The sequence below is a fragment of the Lepidochelys kempii genome, chromosome 2 (genome assembly GCF_965140265.1).
Source record: "Lepidochelys kempii isolate rLepKem1 chromosome 2, rLepKem1.hap2, whole genome shotgun sequence".
Classification (NCBI taxonomy): domain Eukaryota; kingdom Metazoa; phylum Chordata; order Testudines; family Cheloniidae; genus Lepidochelys; species Lepidochelys kempii.
This window is the reverse complement of record NC_133257.1, coordinates 267,380,247-267,401,330: the sequence shown is the minus strand read 5'-3', so window position 1 is coordinate 267,401,330 and position 21,084 is coordinate 267,380,247. Positions and strand designations below refer to the sequence as shown.

The 21,084-nt window shown below is 43.3% G+C and overlaps 1 protein-coding gene across 9 annotated transcripts in view; it reads left to right on the top strand.

The window, feature by feature from the left end:
- The window catches only part of MAP4 (microtubule associated protein 4), a 276,274-nt gene that overhangs the window by 148,108 nt on the left and 107,082 nt on the right, over nucleotides 1-21,084 (top strand). For all 9 annotated transcript variants that reach the window (XM_073329155.1, XM_073329157.1, XM_073329156.1 and 6 more), the window contains one exon: nucleotides 14,484-14,615. In XM_073329155.1, the coding sequence (XP_073185256.1) occupies nucleotides 14,484-14,615 (132 nt within the window). The remainder of the gene's footprint in view (nucleotides 1-14,483; nucleotides 14,616-21,084) is intronic.

Genomic DNA, 21,084 nt, shown 5'->3' with positions numbered 1-21,084 from the left:
CTGCTTCCTTTTTCTCCTTACTTCCCGGGCATCAGCAAGGGGAGCATTGAGAACACAGAAGAGACGATTTCCCTGTTGTCTGGTCTGTTGTCCACTACCATAGTGGCCCAGAGTAGCAATTGCAGAGAAAGTCCTGCTCCGCCTGCCCTTGTGGCCCCAGGATGGAGCATGCTCAGTCACTCTGTGCAATGGCACATGTGCAGTCCAGTCATATGTAGGAGCTATGTGGGGCTGGAGCATGGTCAGTGCACACAGAATCTTTAGAGAATTTAACAGCCAAACTCTAACAAGTTTCTACTTAGCATATACAAATTGAGATTTTTCAGAGGCTCAGAGGTTGGCCAAATTTGGGTGTTCTTTCACAGTAAAAAGCGTATCTCAGACACATAGGTTCTCCTTTGCCAAATTTCAAGAACCTGCTCCAAAGCATGGAGACTGTGGAGTTCCTTAAAGAAAAGTTCTTGGAATGAACTTAACATGAGGAAGGCAATGATGTTTTTTTTCCTACTCTCATTTTCAGAAATGACTAAAGCCAGATATATACTACAAACTTACATTGGTATAAGTACATCACTCGGGGTGTGAAAACTCCATCACTGACAATTTTTCAAATCAAGAGTGGATGTTTTTCTAAAAGATCTGTTCTAGGAATTATTTTGGGGAAGTTCTATGGCCTGTGTGATACAGGAGGTCAAACTAGATGATCTTAGTGGTCCCTTCTGGCCTTTGAATCTATGAATACTGCTCTCTAGGCAGAGGAAGCAACAGTCATTCAGCTTTATTTAAACATTTAGATGGTCTAAGAATCCTAAACCTAATTTAAGTTCACACAATTACTGGAGAATTAAATCATAGAATCATAGAATATCAGGGTTGGAAGGGACCCCAGAAGGTCATCTAGTCCAACCCCCTGCTCAAAGCAGGACCAATTCCCAGTTAAATCATCCCAGCCAGGGCTTTGTCAAGCCTGACCTTAAAAACCTCTAAGGAAGGAGATTCTACCACCTCCCTAGGTAACGCATTCCAGTGTTTCACCACCCTCTTAGTGAAAAAGTTTTTCCTAATATCCAATCTAAACCTCCCCCACTGCAACTTGAGACCATTACTCCTCGTTCTGTCATCTGCTACCATTGAGAACAGTCTAGAGCCATCCTCTTTGGAACCCCCTTTCAGGTAGTTGAAAGCAGCTATCAAATCCCCCCTCATTCTTCTCTTCTGCAGGCTAAACAATCCCAGCTCCCTCAGCCTCTCCTCATAACTCATGTGTTCCAGTCCCCTAATCATTTTTGTTGCCCTTCGCTGGACTCTCTCCAATTTATCCACATCCTTCTTGTAGTGTGGGGCCCAAAACTGGACACAGTACTCCAGATGAGGCCTCACCAATGTCGAATAGAGGGGAACGATCACGTCCCTCGATCTGCTCGCTATGCCCCTACTTATACATCCCAAAATGCCATTGGCCTTCTTGGCAACAAGGGCACACTGCTGACTCATATCCAGCTTCTCGTCCACTGTCACCCCTAGGTCCTTTTCTGCAGAACTGCTGCCTAGCCATTCGGTCCCTAGTCTGTAGCTGTGCATTGGGTTCTTCCGTCCTAAGTGCAGGACCCTGCACTTATCCTTACTGAACCTCATCAGATTCCTTTTGGCCCAATCTTCCAATTGGTCTAGGTCCTTCTGTATCCTATCCCTCCCCTCCAGCGTATCTACCACTCCTCCCAGTTTAGTATCATCCGCAAATTTGCTGAGAGTCCAATCCACACCATCCTCCAGATCATTTATGAAGATATTGAATAAAACCAGCCCCAGGACCGACCCTTGGGGCACTCCACTTGATACCGGCTGCCAACTAGACATGGAGCCATTGATCACTACCCGTTGAGCCCGACAATTTAGCCAGCTTTCTACCCACCTTATAGTGCATTCATCCAGCCCATACTTCCTTAACTTGCTGACAAGAATACTATGGGAGACCGTGTCAAAAGCTTTGCTAAAGTCAAGAAACAATACATCCACTGCTTTCCCTTCATCCACAGAACCAGTAATCTCATCATAAAAGGCAATTAGATTAGTCAGGCATGACCTTCCCTTGGTGAATCCATGCTGGCTGTTCCTGATCACTTTCCTCTCATGCAAGTGCTTCAGGATTGATTCTTTGAGGACCTGCTCCATGATTTTTCCAGGGACTGAGGTGAGGCTGACTGGCCTGTAGTTCCCAGGATCTTCCTTCTTCCCTTTTTTAAAGATTGGCACTACATTAGCCTTTTTCCAGTCATCCGGGACTTCCCCGGTTCGCCACGAGTTTTCAAAGATAATGGCCAGTGGCTCTGCAATCACATCCGCCAATTCCTTCAGCACTCTCGGATGCAACTCGTCCGGCCCCATGGACTTGTGCACGTCCAGCTTTTCTAAATAGTCCCTAACCGCCTCTATCTCCACAGAGGGCTGGCCATCTCTTCCGCATTTTGTGATGCCCAGCGCAGCAGTCTGGGAGCTGACCTTGTTAGTGAAAACAGAGGCAAAAAAAGCATTGAGTACATTAGCTTTTTCCACATCCTCTGTCACTAGGTTGCCTCCCTCATTCAGTAAGGGGCCCACACATTCCTTGGCTTTCTTCTTGTTGCCAACATACCTGAAGAAACCCTTCTTGTTACTCTTGACATCTCTGGCTAGCTGCAGCTCCAGGTGCGATTTGGCCCTCCTGATAACATTCCTACATGCCCGAGCAATATTTTTATACTCTTCCCTGGTCATATGTCCAACCTTCCACTTCTTGTAAGCTTCTTTTTTATGTTTAAGATCCGCTAGGATTTCACCATTAAGCCAAGTTGGTCGCCTGCCATATTTACTATTCTTTCGACTCATCGGGATGGTTTGTCCCTGTAACCTCAACAGGGATTCCTTGAAATACAGCCAGCTCTCCTGGACTCCTTTCCCCTTCAAGTTAGTCCCCCAGGGGATCCTGGCCATCCGTTCCCTGAGGGAGTCGAAGTCTGCTTTCCTGAAGTCCAGGGTCCGTATCCTGCTGCTTACCTTTGTTCCCTGCGTCAGGATCCTGAACTCAACCAACTCATGGTCACTGCCTCCCAGATTCCCATCCACTTTTGCTTCCCCCACTAATTCTACCCGGTTTGTGAGCAGCAGGTCAAGAAAAGCACCCCCCCTAGTTGGCTCCTCTAGCACTTGCGCCAGGAAATTGTCCCCTACGCTTTCCAAAAACTTCCTGGATCCCCCATCCCCATTTTTAAATCCCCCATCCCCATTTAAAAAACCCAGTAAAAACAGGTCATAACCTGTTCTCCCCCCACCCCCCCCGGTTGGAAGGGCTTCTGCCCCACAGCAGATAAGAATCTGCAGGCATGAAGGTATTTCTTCCTGCTAAACTGAATCACTCCTTTTTTCCTGTCCTTCCTCCCTCCTTCCCCACATTTTCCCTAAGTTTCTAAGGTGCTACTCAAGGCTCTGGCATGGGATTCTGACTTGATTACTCAAAGCATAAGTACCTATCCCGGGAGACCTATTATTTCTTTCAGTAAGGCCTGATCTAAGGCTCAGACATTCTGCATCCAGAACCTACTTCTCATTTGATGCTTGGAGAGAACAGTGCAGGGTAGATTTATTTAATAATGATTTAAATCAGCAAGCAGGAAGCCTTGATTTAAATAATTGATTTTAATAGTTTTGCATTTGTACTTTATTTTCCTTAAGAGAGCTTGATTCTCATTGGTTGGTAACCATTAAAATGTGTTGATTTGCAACTAAATATATATAACCTTTACGTTAAACTTGGTGCTGCTTTTTGCTAACCAGGAGGATATGTTATATCTATAAACATTTATTTAAGCAATTATGAAGCTTATCTTATATTTGAGCTTCTTAATCTTTCCATTTTTAGTATATTAGAAAATGGGAATAAAACCTTTTTCTTAGTAGATTTAGTTTTTGATTGCAATTTGTCAAGCTCTATTGAGAAGGAAATTCAAATTCAATTAAAAGTGCACAAAAACTGCATTTACATTTGTTTATTAAATAAAACTACTTTAAAAGTTCTGGATACATAAGAAAAAATTTATTAAAACACGTTTTGCATATAAAACTGATGTATTAAACAAAGGAAATAGCAGTAGTAGTTAGTGAATTGAAGTGATTGTTTCTGGTCAACATGTCTTTCAAGGTTTTAGAACTTTTAATATTCAGATATCCTGGCAATATCGGATAATTCATTCTGAAATCCCAGGTCTTTGACTCTTTAATGTTGCATTTCAGTGGAAGTGTTTCTTGATTTGGGTTCCCTTTAGTATTTTGCGTGGTCATGGGAGACTATCGTTTATCACTGGTTGGATCTTAATTTAGTGACATCTAGCAGCTTTTGCAGCAATGTAGGACATAGTGGAGAGCATGTTCTTTTTATTAAACCTTTGCTGAAAAGGCTGCTGAACTGTGAGCTTTATCAGAAATTCCTTGCAGCTTCTCAAGGAAGCTTTTTTTGGTCCTTAATGTTCTCACCCATTTTATTGCCCTCAGGGGATTGTATTAGCTTCTTACTGGTAAAGCTTATTTTTTGGTTGCAGAGTCTGCAGCCAGATTTGATTGAACACTGTCACTGATAGTGTGGTCTTTCATCATCATCTGCATCTTCTGAAACTCCCCTTCATAGAATTCATGTTGCTAAAATCTGTAGAGCACCCATGAGAGAGTCCAGTGTGTACTTCCAGCGATCCATACTATCTAGATGCACAGGTTAGGTCAGGTGCCTGCTTTATTGGGGCAGCATTGCAGTCGCTATATAAACCATCTTACTCAGCTGTTCACCTAGTCACTAGTGCAAGCGTGTGGTTCCTGAAGAGGGCACAACTCTGGAGGCAATTTAGTGTAGTAAGCCTGATTACTTAGCAGTAACTGCGCTTCCCAAAATACTGGTTTTCCATAGATCAGTGCTTCTGTGGTAGCATTCCTCTGGAGTCTGTTCTGGACAGGCAAAGGGGAACTGAAGAGTATGAGGAAGCAGCAGTGGTGCCTCTCTTTGGCTCCTGTAGGAGCAGAGCAGCTCACGTTAAGAGGTGGGTAACCTCACTGCAGCATAACTGCTTTTAATGTTTTGAGGGTTTTGTCTGAGCACAGAGTTCCAAGAGTCTGGATTTAAGGAAGAAATCTACTCCGAGACCTCAAGTTACTGGGAACTTCACCTAGGTTTTTTCTGATACTTTATCTATTGTACCTAACTATCTTTCATGCACCTTATGTCCCAACCCCAAGTATGCAGACTCTTTACATTGGTTTTCCTGTAAATTTCAGCACTTTATCTTAACTTAATTTACAGGTAGTAGACTAGTTTCAGAGTAGCAGCCGTGTTAGTCTGTATCCGCAAAAAGAAAAGGAGGACTTGTGGCACCTTAGAGACTAACCAATTTATTTGAGCATAAGCTTTCGTGAGCTACAGCTCACTTCATCGGATGCATTCAGTGGAAAATACAGTGGGAAGATTTATATACACAGAGAACATGAAACAATGGGTGTTACCATAACGAGACTAGTGACAGAAATAGAAGGTTCGAATACTGTTTTCAGTTCCTCATGCCTGGGGGAATCCCCGCTTTTTACCTAGTTATTGCTTTTCTTTCCCAAACATTGGAGAGGTCTTGCCCTCTTGGCCATTTCTCATCGGTACCTCCTCTTTTCCCCCCTCCTGTCAACTTATCAACTGTCATGGAATTTTCCAATTGTAAGGATCCATCCCTTCTTTCACTTTAGTTTAAATCTTATCTTCTCTTAGGCTTGAAATTTCAGCTGCTCTGTTTCCAGACAGCTCATTATAATGAGGAGCTGAAAGCCTGTGCTGTCTTGTGGGTATAATTCATAAAATAATTTGTATTTAAAAAAAGAAATCTGAAAATGGCTGAGAACTTAAAAATTGGATGGTAACAGCTTGTGAATCCCAGTGATAATTGCATCTGGTGATATTTTGAACAGAAAGAGCGCTCAGCCATACTGGTAGCTGCTTCCATAACTTCACACTTACTCAACAGACATTCTAGGCTTCAGGTGACACACAATGATGTTCCTGGAATCTTACTATATAGATCATAGTAGTGTATTGGGGCCCTGTTTTTGGTTGGTTCCTAAGTGCCAGCTAGCCACCATACAAACAGAGTAGTAGATAATGCCTGTCTCGAAGATCTTACAAGCTAAATAGATAAGACTGCCAAAGGGTAGGGGAAGGGGATATAACACAATGTGGTGATTGTGTAGGGAGTGCTGCCGCGTACTCATACACCCCCTCCTTTCTATAGGCACTGGATAGTAATAGTAAACTGTGAATTTGTGTCAGGTGAGTGAAAATGTAATTTCGAACTGCTATTTCAGTGTGATTGGCAGGCTTAGTCTTAGACATAAAAATCTTCAAGATTAAAAGTGACAGAAGCCAATTGTGCTTTCAAATTGCTCATGGAATAATTTCTTTCTATTATAATAAATACTCCTTCCTGTTTGACATCCCTTTCAGGAGCTGGCTGTATATCCTTAAGCCATGTAGGATTGCAGCCTGGCAGCCTCAGTGCAGATTTCCTTGTGCTGCCCCACTAATGACTTCAATCTAGACCTGAAGGGACCCACATTCTCTGTAGGTGGAAGGTGGCACAGTCTCCATGGCAGTTCAGTTGGTCCTGGGCTGCTTCTGGAGCAGAGACTGACAACTCTGATTTTGCTCTATAAACACTTATCCCTCAAGGCTATTAAGTATTGACAGAAGACTGTAAACTTGACTCACCTAGGACCATTTAGTTTTGAGCTTTATTACTGAAGACGTAGGAGTTTGTATAAGAGCATGAAGTCAGGTGGAATATGTTTAATCTTTCGCCATCCAGTCCTTAATCCCTTCTTTTCCCTCCCAGTTTTGGGAATTAAGCAAATCATAAACAGGTATCTGAGGCTTGTAACATGCTGTGCTTTCAGACAAGGATCTCAAAGCACTTGACATTTTTTAACTTCATGGCATCCCAGAGAGGTAGGTCAGTATTATCCCATTTTACAGATATGGAAACCAAAGCACTTGAAAGGTTGAGGACATAATCCGGCAAGAAGCTGAGTGCCCTCAGTTCACTTTGAAGTCAGAGAGAATTGAGGATGTTCAGCACCTAACATTTTACAGGATCAGGCCTTATATTACTTGCCAAAGGTCACATGAGTCATTGTCAGATCAAGGGATAACCCAGAGTTTGACTCTCTTTAGAGACTATTAGATGACACTGCTTGCCATATGTGACCCGTTACAGAAATATGCAGTAGACTGGAAAACGAGGAAAATTACTAAGAATAATAATTTTAAGAATAGTAAAAATAGTTGGCAGCCTGTATCAAGCAGAGTGCCCCAGGGGTCAGTCCTGGGGCCAGTTTTGTTCAACATCTTCATTAATGATCTGGATGATGGGATTGATTGCACCCTCATCAAGTTCGCGGATGACACTAAGCTGGGGGGAGAGGTAGATGCACTCTAGGATAGGGATAGGATCCAGAGTGACCTAGACAAATTGGAGGATTGGGCCAAAAGAATGCTGATGAGGTTCAGGAAAGACAAGTGTAGAGTCCTTTACTTAGGATGGAAGAATCCCATGCACCGCTACAGACTGGGGACCAACTGACTAAGCGGCAGTTCTGCAAAAAAGGACCTGCAGATTACAGTGGTGGAGGAGCTGGATATGAGTCAACAGTGTGCCCTTGTTGCCAAGAAGGCTAACGGCATATTTGGCTGCATTAGTAGGAGCATTGCCAGCAGATCGAGGGAAGTGATTATTCCCCTCTATTTGGCACTGGTGAGGCCACAACTGGAGTTACTGCGTCCAGTTTTGATTCCCCCACTACAGAAAGGCTGTGGACAAATTGGAGAGAGTCCAGCGGAGGGCAACTAAAATGATTAGGGGGCTGGGGCACATGTCTTACGAGGAGATGCTGTGGGAATTGGGCTTATTTAGTCTGCAGAAAAGAAGAGTGAGGGGGGATTTGATAGCAGCCTTCAACTACCTGAATGGGGGTTCTAAAGAGGATGGAGCTAGGCTGTTCTCAGTAGTGGCAGATGACAGAACAAGAAGCAATGGTCTCAAGTTGCAGTGGGGAAGGTCTAGGTTGGATATTAGGAAAAACTATTTCACCAGGAGGATGGTGAAGCACTGGAATGGGTTACCTACGGAGGTGGTGGAATCTCCATCCTTTGAGTTTTTAAGGTCAGGCTTGACAAAGCCCTGGCTGGGATGATCTAGTTGGTGTTGGTTCTGCTTTGAGCAGGGGTTTGGACTAGATGACCTCCTGAGGTCTCTTCCAACCCTAATCTTCTACGATTCTATATACAAGCAACTATAGATATGAGCTTTTAAGGGCTTTCGTTCCTGTATTGATAAATTCAAAGTTCTTAAGGTCCCAGGGTTTAGCAAATCCACAAAGCAGCATTCTGAAGTATAGCTATGCAGTGGGGAACCACTCAGCCGCTCTTCTGGACATAAAACCAAAATGTTGACTGCTCTAAGACCTTTAAAAAAAAAAAAAACTGGTATAGGATCTTTTAAACTGTGTGTTTTCAGATCACCTTCCATCTAACAGCACTTTTAAATTACATTTTCACCCAAAGTTAAAAACATGCTACACCCCAGAGAGATGGAGGGAATTCCTTTGTTTCCTTTAACACTGGCAAGAACTTAATCCAAGGAGTGGATTAGTCTGACAGGAGAGTAAAGGTATTGCTCTAGCAAATAACTTGAGCCAGACAAACTTTGTGTCTGTTGAAAGGACAGAACCACTGAAATGATTTTGATAAATTAGTTGGCAACTCTAGAAAACAAAGCTTTTAAGCCCCTCTTTTACCCTCAGGCTTGATTTGGTGCTGGCAGGTGCAGCTCATTCCTACACCCACTTACTTCCCTGGTCCTTCTCACATGAACAGAGAGCAACAATACCTGAAGTCCAAAGGTGCAAACAATTCAATGTTTATTGGGGTGAACTTCCAGCAAGCATGATTCCAGTTTCCTTCCTTAGTATCCTCCTTCCCAGCTCTGACACCACAGAGCCTTACACCTGTGTCCCTGTTCCCATTCCTACCCTTAGCCAAACATGATTCCAACTTCCTTACTCCCATTCCCATTTCCCCCTTTAGCAAAACATGATTCCAATTTTCTTACCCCCATTCCCTGTTCCCATCTCACACACCCACATGCCCACCCCCACCCAGTCACTTCCTCATTGACTACAGATTATATAGTAGAACTTGAGTTCTGCTTAGCTATACCTTAACCAATCATTTTCCTGAAATTTAACTAACCAATCCTAATATATTGTAACATGATTATGTAACCAATTATATCCCACCACCTTAATTAGTTTACACCCAGCAAAATTAATTATACAGCAGACAGGAACAATCACAGAACCAGACAGAGATTATACAGACAAACAGCAGCAAAGTGGGAACTATAATGACAAGACAATACAGAAGTGAGGATTTCACATCCCAGCTATTGATAAGTGAGTTCTTGCCAGACAGGATGCTATCAAACTAAGTTTCCTTTTACATTTTCTAGGCACTTCCCTTTCTCTGGAGGTGATAGGAACTATCAGGACAGGATTGTATTCCCAACAGCCGAATAGCACCTTATTTCAGTGTGACTAGTTTGGAATGTGAGGATGTGACCGTTTGCTTCCCAGCTTATGGCTGCCTCTGCTGCTTAGCCAAAGGCCTTAGCCTAAGAACAGGGCCTCAGACTGTCACAGTAAGAGAAGGCCCTTACACCAGCAGACAGTGATTTTGATTCTTTCTTTTATACCTCTATCACTAGCCAAGTGATAAGAATACACCTAAATTCTTAGAGTATAGGCCTTTACAGACAGGCCTGAATATCTATATCCTAACACTCATTGATAGTGAAGATATTTAACCTAGAGTTAAATGCCTGATCAGTGACCTAGCAAGATTAGGCTCTCCTGCAGGGAGTGGACTTTATTATGGTAATCCTCTACTCAAAAAGCACTACTTACTGAAAGTTTGCTGTATGGTACCGTATAGCATAGTGGGTACAATTCTTTATGTGAACCTTTGAGCACAGCGGGCTCTGTACGTTGGACGCCTCCATGCTTTACGTTGCCAGAAGTGCTGTTTTATGTGGATTAATTTTTCACTTGGGTTACGTGGCCATGCTGATCTCTGCAGAACAGATAAAACAAACAAATCAGTGCTATCTGTAGCCTTAGTAAACATTCGCAATCATTGGGACATACTGCAGGCTCAGCTCAGGGAAAATGCTGCTTGTGTAGGATCCATGTTTCTGACTTCAGAAGCAGCTTGTTCGTGAATATGTTATAGGTGGCATTTTCCAACCAGTCTGGTACTTTCAGTTGTAATTTCAGACTGTGTAATGATATCAGTAATGAAGGTACATATGGGTTTTTAACTCTTGTTAGCACACTTCATAAGTTCATAGGCTTGCTATAAATTTGATATTGACCTGCACCTCTTTTGAAGTTAGGCATGTTGTCCCTTGCTGGTAGATTCTGGTGAAGAATAACTTTTGTCAAATTGAAAAGCAGACACTTTCCTTGAGTGTGGCCTCCTGTGATTTTATCAGACACTTTATCTGATGGGTTCCATTAGATGAAGGTTTCTAACTGTCAGAGGAGTGAAGTTTTGGAATAGCCTTCCAAGGGAAGCAGTGGGGGCAAAAGATCTATCTGGCTTTAAGATTAACTCGATAAGTTTATGGAGGAGATGGTATGATGGGATAACATGGTTTTGGTAATTAAATATTCATGGTAAATAGGCCCAATGGCCTGTGATGGGATATTAGATGGGGTGGGATCTGAGTTACTCCAGGAAAGAATTTTCTGTAGTATCTGGCTGATGAATCTTGCATATGCTCAGGGTTTAGCTGATCACTATATTTGGGGTCGGGAAGGAATTTTCCTCCAGGGCAGATTGGAAGAGGCCCTGGAGGTTTTTCGCCTTCCTCTGTAGCATGGGGCATGGGTCAGTTGCTGGAGGATTCTCTGCTCCTTGAAGTCTTTAAACCATGATTTGAGGACTTCAGTAGCTCAGACATAGGTGAGAGGAGTGGTGGGTGAAATTCTGTAGCCTGCTTTGTGCAGGTGGTCAGACTAGATGATCATAATGGTCCCTTCTGACCTAAAAATGGGTGGTTTTGTTGACTCTGAAATGCTGGCTGTATGTAGGATTTATTTTTTGGGGCAGTGGAAGTGGGACAAGAGAGGACTGTGACTCAAAATGAAGAGCTGCCTCACTTTTTTCCTCAGTCTCCAGAGTTCCTTTCTAAGGCCATTTTTATTCCATGCCCGATGGAACAATACCATCACCTGTTAAATTTGTCTGGATGACCAAGGATTGTGCATTGAAATGAATCAAATGAGCTTGAGGAATCTAAACTTTTTAGCCCTCAGTTATAACTCGGTCCATTTTAATAAACAAAATATTTGCCTAGAATAGCAATGTTTTTAAAAGGGTGAACTGGAAGTCTTTTTAAAAAGTTGTCAATATTGGTAAGTAACAGAATATATGTAATATAAAATTTTGTCTCTACTCTTGGTCCACTCACATTATAAGTTAAGTGCCAGTGGCAATCCTAGTTTAGCACAGCTTAAATAAAACAGCTCTGTGTAGGGGAGGCAACGTTCCCTAGTGGATAGAGCACTGGATGGAGACTTAGAAGACCTGGGTTCCATTCCTGGCTCTACCACTGACCTTGCTGGGTGACCTTGGACACAGCACTTCACCATTCTGCTTCAGCTTCTCCATTTGTAAAATGGGGGTAATGATACTTCTTTTCTAAACTGATTTGAGCTGTATTGATGCAAAGCACTATATAAGAGGTAGGTACCTACGTTATGTAAAGCAAACAAAGCTTTGTTTTCTGTTGGTTTGACTGTCCTAGCCCACAGCAGCAGTGTCTGGATCTCCACTGCCCAGTCTCCAATGTTTTTGCTGCAACAAATGCTTTATAAATGCAGATATAAATCAAAATCTATCCACAGCGTTATAGAAGTTTTGTTATATTTAGCAGCTCTAAGCATAATTCCTCTTGTCTTGCTTTCTAGCCACTGTCTTGTTTTCCTGCTTTCTCTCCATTCCCAGCATGCCTTACATTCCAGAGAAATTCCCCCTCCCTCTATTTAAAGGCACAGACGTAATCACTCTGCCACTTACAAATACATCTTAAAATAATAATTTAAAAGTTTTTCCTCGTGCTTACCTGCCAATGCCATAAAGTTCAGGTTTCTCTTCTGGTACAATAGGTACCAACAACTTATAAATGTGTGTTTTTATTCTAGCTCTAGCACTAGAAGTTTTTTCTAATGCATTTAGAGCCCACTCAAAGCCCATTGGGGTCAATGAGACTTTTGGATTCCTGTCAAATTTCCCTAATTTTTCTCAGTCTGTTTCCTTACATTGGTGTAAACATTTACATCTTCCTGTTATTTCATACGATGCTCTATAGGCAGACAAAAGACAGTCATGTTCCTGTCCGGAGGAGCTTACAGCTTAAATAGGAGCTTATAGTAGATGTTAATTAAATCCCTCACTACTCTACCCTGCAAATAATTGTGAATAATGGTGTGTCTTCACATTTATAATAGCACTTTGCAAACCTTAATTATCATTCTCTGTTTTGGTAAAATATTGCTGTTAAATTGTCATTTTGCCTGCGTGTCATCTAGTCTGACACCAGTTTATCATCAGACATTGTCTGCACTGATCCCTGCACCCCCTCCACGCACAGAGCAGTTTTGTTCCCTCCACATTCTGCCCCAGTGCACACACCCACACCTTTATCCTTTGCAGTCAGGAAGCAGTGCTATCGTAAAGCCTGGCCTGGGAAGCTTGTACAACCTCCTTGCTGAAGTGAACCATATCAAATTCAGTCATTTAGAAGTATAATAGCTAAGAGGCACCGACAGAAAACCCAGCATACTCTTGCCAAACCAGGAACTGGTTTAGGATGCTAGTATCATCTGTAGGATCCCATTGTGATAGCTAGGAGTCCTCCATCAATGATAGCCAGAAATTGGACACATTTTCTAAACACATTTTTTTTGTCTTGTTGCATGTGTATTAACATACAGAGGTGGTGTATGCACTTGTATATGTATTGTGCATTGTTATCAAAACACTTTAATAGGCGTATACATTTTAAATTCCCATTTTCTGCCCCTCAAAGGTACATCTAGGATTTGGCAATATACTTGTATTATTAACTGCATGTAATTAACTGGCACAGATATGCCAATAGGCATCTTTAGGTAACTGTGAGCCTTTAATAAAGCCTTATGCTGTTCCCCTTGAATCTCTTCTGTCTTCCGCTGAGCTCTTCAAGACTGCCAATCTGGCTTGTTAAGCCCTATCAGTCAGAACTCCCTTCCTGCTCAATGACGCTTCCTCCCATGCACTGCTTTGTCCCTCATCCTACACATTCTCTGTTGATTCCCATACATGCCTGGCAAACCCCAGACTGTTTATAAGGTTTCAGGTAAATTGTGGGTTGGAGCAGAATAGAGGGAGTCTTTATGGACAATTGTGAAACACTTGAGTTTTCTGAGATCTCATAGGAACATGGAATTGCCAGACTGGACCAGATCATTCAAATAACTGCAGGTGGTTGGACTTTCACAAAACAACCAAATATTGAAAGACTTGCAGTAAAATCACATGATGGCAACACTGGGATTCTGACTTTGGGCCTATGGAAATTGTAACTTTTGGTGTAAGTTAAACCTTGCAGGAGCCCAGTAGGCTCTATTTGACTCAGAATTTGAGTTCATTCAGGCCCCAGTGCTTTCCTCTGTCCCAGCTCTTACTGATGGGTCTCTGCTGCTTTTGTTTTTCTTTCTGAAGTGATTAAACATTTCAGTTCAGTTTATACAGCAGTAGTAACCGGAGATGCGCACACACCCTCAGGAGGGACAAGTGACCATGAAAACGACACTCAAACGCTTTCTTTTATGTTTTGCTAGATAAATATTTAGGAGTGTGCAGCTGTGCCTGGGAGGTCAGCAACATTGCCAGGCTCCTATGAACTACTCTTTCCCAGGAAAAAAAGAATCACAAATAAGGGATGTCTTTGTTAACCTGGCTCCTCTAAGTTATTTTCTGACTGGATGTAATTTTCTGGTGAAAGTACACCCTAAAGGGTAGGGTGTGCTGCTGGCAGTAATTTCTCAGCATTTAAAGGCATCTGAACACTTTGTGGTTTATACATATTCCATTCTTGATTTTATCAAGCTTCTTCAAATCCCATTCCTTCTTCCATTCCTCTTTAAAAACCTCATTAAAATTGTAGAACTGGGCACACTGATGGGTCTGATTTCACTGGAAAATCATGTGTGCTGTCAGTCTTAGCAAAAGTTCTGCCACTCAGCATAACATAAACCATATACACTGAAGTAATTCAGCCTAGTGACTTACTGGTAAGTGTCGCTGCTTTTTCTTCACATTTCAGTATCCCCAAGAGAGATCACGGGTGAAAAAATGTCCTACAAAGAGTTTCTGGATCACAGCGAGACCTGGGCGATGGATGATAGAGACCTTTGCTTTGAATCACAGTCGATATTCAGACCCATGGAGGAGACAGGTATGGCTGTATTAACCTACGCTGTTGTTAAAATAATCTTAGGGCTGCACCATAGCCAACAAAATCCTGGAATCTCACCGTCTCACTTAAGGTTGTTTTTTCTATCCTGCACTCCCATTTTTTCCTAAATGCATGGCCCATAATTCCAAAGACCTTAATACCCCAGTGAGTTATATAGACTGTCAAACTGGTGTTTTAATCTGGCACAGGACATAATCTCAAAAAATGAAACAGCAGAATAGGTCATCTGGTAATTGTATCCTTGTGCCCTAATAAGCTCTGTGGAAATGGGATGCTGCTGTGTGAGCCAATTTAAATGGAGTCATTTTTGGTCTTTTGTTAAGATTGTAGTGTCCCTGTCAGATGCTACCCATGATCTGTGAAAATGAGCTGTACTTCAACTCACCTCCATATATATATATTTTTGAAGTGCAGTGACAGAGATTGGGGCATATAGCTCACATCTGCCAGCGATCTCGGACTGACATAAACCTACTCCTTTCCTCAAACAAAGTGCTCTAAACTCATGTCTGTATTCATAATGATGACAGTCTTGGTATCTTTTTTTTAACTAATAGTCTCATGGTATCTTTTCCAACTAATTAGCTAGTGTCTGCATTATATTCACCCCATATTAACAGTGATGTTTGTCGTCAAAACATATCTGTCCTTATTGTAGACACTGTCTATATGTTTTTTAAAAAAGAAAAGCATCTAAATCTTTTGTTCAAAACTGTCAAATTTCTTCCAGCATTGGATCCCATTGCCAGAATTTAGTTCAGAGGGGATTTTTACTATTTAAACAACAGGTAAACAGATTAGAATTGGATGCACTGTGTTCTGCCTCTGCTCATGGAGACTAGAGAGCATTTCATGAACGAAGCTGAAGTGACATTTACTGTATGCTACTCATCAAGGGGTGCCAACAGATGCTATTGCTGTTCCATATTTTTGGTAAATGTTTAACTGGGAACTCTTGGAAGGGCAATATCTTATTTGTTACTTTCCTAGCAGTTGGGACAAAAATGGACCATAAAACCGAAGGCTTGTTCTTGGGATCCAATTTCTACCTTTTATAATTTTCTTCACTTGTTGAAGTTCATAAAGCTTGTCTGTCTTTCCTTCCTCATAGAATCATAGAATATCAGGGTTGGAAGGGACCTCAGGAGGTCATCTAGTCCAACCCCCTGCTTAAAGCAGGATCAATCCCCAATTAAATCATCCCAGCCAGGGCTTTGTCAAGCCTGACCTTAAAAACTTCTAAGGAAGGAGATTCCACCACCTCCCTAGGTAACGCATTCCAGTGTTTCACCACCCTCCTAGTGAAAAAGTTTTTCCTAATATCCAGTCTAAACCTCCCCCACTGCAACTTGAGACCATTACTCCTTGTCCTGTCCTCTTCTACCACTGACAATAGTCTAGAACCATCCTCTTTGGAACCACCTCTCAGGTAGTTGAAAGCAGCTATCAAATCCCCCCTCATTCTTCTCTTCTGCAGACTAAACAATCCCAGTTCCCTCAGCCTCTCCTCATAAGTCATGTGTTCCAGACCCATCATCATTTTTGTTGCCCTTCGCTGGACATTTTCCAATATTTCCACATCCTTCTTGTAGTGTGGGGCCCAAAACTGGACACAGTACTCCAGATATCGAATAGAGGGGAACTATCACGTCCCTCGATCTGCTGGCTGTGCCCCTACTTATACATCCCAAAATGCCATTGCCCTTCTTGGCAACAACAGCACACTGTTGACTCCTATTCAGCTTCTCGTCCACTGTCGCCCCTAGGTCCTTTTCTGCAGAACTGCTGCCTAGCCATTCGGTCCCTAGTCTGTAGCGGTGCATGGGATTCTTCCGTCCTAAGTGCAGGACCCTGCACTTATCCTTGTTGAACCTCATCAGATTTCTTTTGGCCCAATCCTCTAATTTGTCTAGGTCCCTCTGTATCCTATCCCTACCCTCCAGCGTATCTAGCTCTCCTCCCAGTTTAGTGTCTTCTGCAAACTTGCTGAGAGTCCAATCCACACCATCCTCCAGATCATTTATAAAGATATTGAACAAAACCAGCCCCAGGACCAACCCTTGAGGCACTCCACTTGATACCAGTTGCCATCTAGACATGGAGCCATTGATCACTACCCTTTGAGCCCGACAATTTAGCCAACTTTCTACCCACCTTATAGTGCATTCATCCAGCCCATACTTCTTTAACTTGCTGACAAGAATACTGTGGGAGACCATGTCAAAAGTTTTGCTAAAGTCAAGAAACAATACATCCATGGCTTTCCCTTCATCCACAGAACCAGTATTCTCATCATAGAAGGCGATTAGATTAGTCAGGCATGACCTTCCCTTGGTGAATCCATGCTGACTGTTCCTGATCACTTTCCTCCCGTGTAAGTGCTTCAGGATTGATTCCTTGAGGACCTGCTCCATGATTTTTCCAAGAACTGAGGTGAGGCTGACTGGCCTGTATTTCCCAGGATCCTCCTTCTTCCCTTTTTTAAAGATGGGCACTACATTAGCCTTTTTCCAGTCGTCCGGGACTTCCCCCGATCGCCATGAGTTTTCAAAGATAATGGCCAATGGCTCTGCAATCACAGCCCCAACTCCTTTAGCACTCTCGGATGCAACGCATCCGGCCCCATGGACTTGTGCACATCCAGCTTTTCTAAATAGTCCCTAACCACTTCTTTCTCCACAGAGGGCTGGCCACCTACTCCCTATGCTGTGTTGCCCAGCGCAGCAGTCTGGGAGCTGACCTTGTTCGTGAAGACAGAGGCAAAAAAAGCATTGAGTACATCCTCTGTCACTAGGTTGCCTCCCTCATTCAGTAAGGGGCCCACACTTTCCTTGGCTTTCTTCTTGTTGCCAACATACCTGAAGAAACCCTTCTTGTTACTCTTGACATCTCTTGCTAGCTGCAGCTCCAGGTGTGATTTGGCCCTCCTGATTTCATTCCTACATGCCCGAGCAATATTTTTATACTCTTCCCTGTCATTTGTCCAATCTTCCACATCTTGTAAGCTTCTTTTTTATGTTTAAGATCCACAAGGATTTCACTGTTAAGCCAAGCTGGTCTCCTGCCATATTTACTATTCTTTCGACACATCGGGATGGTTTGTCCCTGTAACCTCAATAGGGATTCTTTAAAATACAGCCAGCTCTCCTGGACTCCTTTCCCCCTCATGTTATTCCCCCAGGGGATCCTACCCATCAGTTCCCTGAGGGAGTCGAAGTGTGCTTTCCTGAAGTCCAGGGTCCGTATTTTGCTGCTTACCTTTCTTCACTGTGTCAGGATCCTGAACTCGACCAACTCATGGTCACTGCCTCCCAGATTCCCATCCACTTTTGCTTCCCCTACTAATTCTTCCCAGTTTGTGAGCAGCAGGTCAAGAAAAGCTCTCCCCCTAGTTGGCTCCTCCAGCACTTGCACCAGGAAATTGTCCCCTACATTTTCCAAAAACTTCCTGGATTGTCTGTGCACCGCTGTAGTGCTCTCCCAGCAGGTATCAGGGTGATTGAAGTCGCCCATGAGAACCAGGGCATGCGATCTAGTAGCTTCTGCAAGTTGCCGGAAGAAAGGCTTATCCACCTCATCCCCCTGGTCCGGTGGTCTATAGCAGACTCCCACCACTACATCACTCTTGTTGCTCACACTTCTAAACTTAATCCAGAGACACTCAGGTTTTTCTGCAGTTTCATACCGGAGCTCTGAGCAGTCATGCTGCTCCCTTACATTCAGTGCTACTCCCCTACCTTTTCTGCCCTGCCTGTCCTTCCTGAACAGTTTATAACCATCCATGACAGTACTCCAGTCATGTGAGTTATCCCACCAAGTCTCTGTTATTCCAATCACGTCATAATTCCTTGCCTTCACCAGGACCTCCAAAGTTCTCCCTGCTTGTTTCCCAGGCTTCTTGCATTTGTATGTAGGCACTTGAGAGAACCTGCTGATCGCCCCTCATTCTCAGTATGAGCCCTCCCCTCACAGACGCTCCTGCCTGTGCTTCCTCCCAGTATCCTGCTTGCCCACTTACCTCAGGGCTTTGGTCTCCTTCCCCCGGTGAACCTAGTTTAAAGCCCTCCTCACTAGGTTAGCCAGGCTGCTCGCAAAGATGCTCTTCCCTCTCTTCGTTAGGTGGAGCCCGTCTCTGCCCAGCACTCCTCCTTCATGGAACACCATCCCATGGTCAAAGAATCCAAAGCCTTCTCTCCGACACCACCTGCGTAGCCATTCGTTGACTTCCACGATTCGATGGTCCCTACCCCGGCCTTTTCCTTCCACGGGGAGGATGGACGAGAACACCACTTGCGCCTCAAACTCCTTTGTCCTTCTTCCCAGAGCCACGTAGTCCGCAGTGATCCGCTCAAGGTCATTCTTGGCAGTATCATTGGTGCCCACGTGGAGAAGCAGGAAGGGGTAGCGATCCGAGAGCTTGATGAGTCTCTGCAGTCTCGCCGTCACATTGCGAATCTTAGCTCCTGGCAAGTAGCAGACTTCTCTGTTTTCCTGGTCAGGGTGGCAGATAGATGACTCAGTCCCCCTGAGGAGAGAGTCCCTGACCACCACCACCTGCCTCCTTCTCTTGGGAGTGGTGGTCGTGGAACCCCCAACCTTAGGACAGCGCATCTCATGCCTTCCAACCAACCTCACTGCTTGTCTGCCTCCCTTTCTAAATTTACTATTATCTAAACCTCATCTATTGTTTATACAGCACCACTAACTACAATATTGAGTTATGCTCTCTCCCTCAGCACACCAAAATGTACTGGATTATATTTCTTTTGTATATATAGATGCATGATGAGATGCTCCATCAAGTCCAAACAAGGACTTGAAATTCTGATAAATGCAATGTCACCAAATAGTTAAACCCAGAACTGCACTTTAATACTTGTCTACAAGACTGACAATGAATAATTAATATGTAGAGGTGTACAAATTGCATCCAATAAACTTGTTTATCACTGGCTATGATCATAACTAGATCAAGTATCCCATTTTATATATAACAGGAAACCAGTGGAAAAAGATGCGTTTCTGGAATAAATATTCTTGCAGTTAAAATTCTTGTACAGGTGTTGTGTTTCTTTTCATCCCTGTGTGAAGGTACAATATGGATATCTTATAACTATGAGTAATCCAATTACTGAGCAAGTCACTAGTTCTAGACTGTTGGGGCAAAAGTCCGGTTTTTCCTCTTTTCACCTAATTGACCTTTTTCCCAGGTCTCATGCTATTCTAATACTGGGCGCATATCCTTTTCCTGGTGTTTAGAGCTACAGAAGCTGTGTTTTCTGTAAGTCTTGTATGCATAGTCCTTTTGCCAAAAAGGAAACTTGTTCAGTCAGATTGAAGGATGTCTCTTTATGGGTGTCCATGCAAGTTACACAAGGATTGTTCAGTTTCCAAAGAGCTATTGAGTCTGACAGCTGAGCATGATTGAATTCAGGAAGCAGTAGAAGTGTTGGAAGTCCAAGTCATAAATGTCTTGGGCTGCATAGTGAACCCCCAGCCAAGGGGCACTTTGTGACTAGTATTCAGAGCTCTGCTATGGAAATTTTTGGCTGTCCCATGCTGAAGGAGGTGTTCCTCATTAATAGAGAAATTAAAGAAGATATTTTGATAGCTGTCCTGGCAGCCAGGGCAGAAGTTCTGTGCGAAATTCTAGTTGTGGTATTTGTGATGGTGAATCCCAGCTGTGTTGAAATTTAGCTAAGATTAGGTGGAAGATATTGTTTCTGCATCTCAGCCACCCTGATGAAGACAGCTGGACAATATATGAAGCTCAGCCAATCATGAAACTTCTGAGCACACTGAGCATAGAAATGTTTTTAAAAGCTTCCCCATCGTCCGTCTCAAAGAATAGGCTTGTCATGAATAGTAGACTGAGGCCATGTGTACACTGAAGCTTATGGCAAACTCAAGTTACGTCAGCTTACAGCTGCCACAGTTAGTATGTCACTTGTGTGTGTGCATGCTTGGCTCCTTGTGTTGATCGTACGCACCATGGCAGGGTATACCAGGCGTGCTTGTATAGATCCAGAGTGCCGTGCACTATGGGTAGGTATCCCACTGTGCAACTTGCCACTGTCAGGCGCATTGCCTTTTGGGAAGTTTTGGAAATGCATGATGGGGCCAAAACAGGTTGCTCAGGGGTTATTGGGAGCTTGGGGTCAACATCCCAATTTGCAACTGTCTCAATCCATAATGTATCCCACAATTTTCATGTCCTTTTTTCAAAATCCCACCAACCTGCACAGCCCTCTGTCTGCCATCTCTGATGGGAGCATGGAGTCTGCACAGCTCTGCACTATTTTCATGAGCGTTTCAAGCACAGGTCACTTGATCTTGGAATATTTGCAGAGCCACAAAAACCATATGAGTGGGGAACATGAAAATTTCTTGGAAGACAGATGGCTGTGGGACACAACGAGAACCAATTCAAGGTTGTTGGTGGCATTCA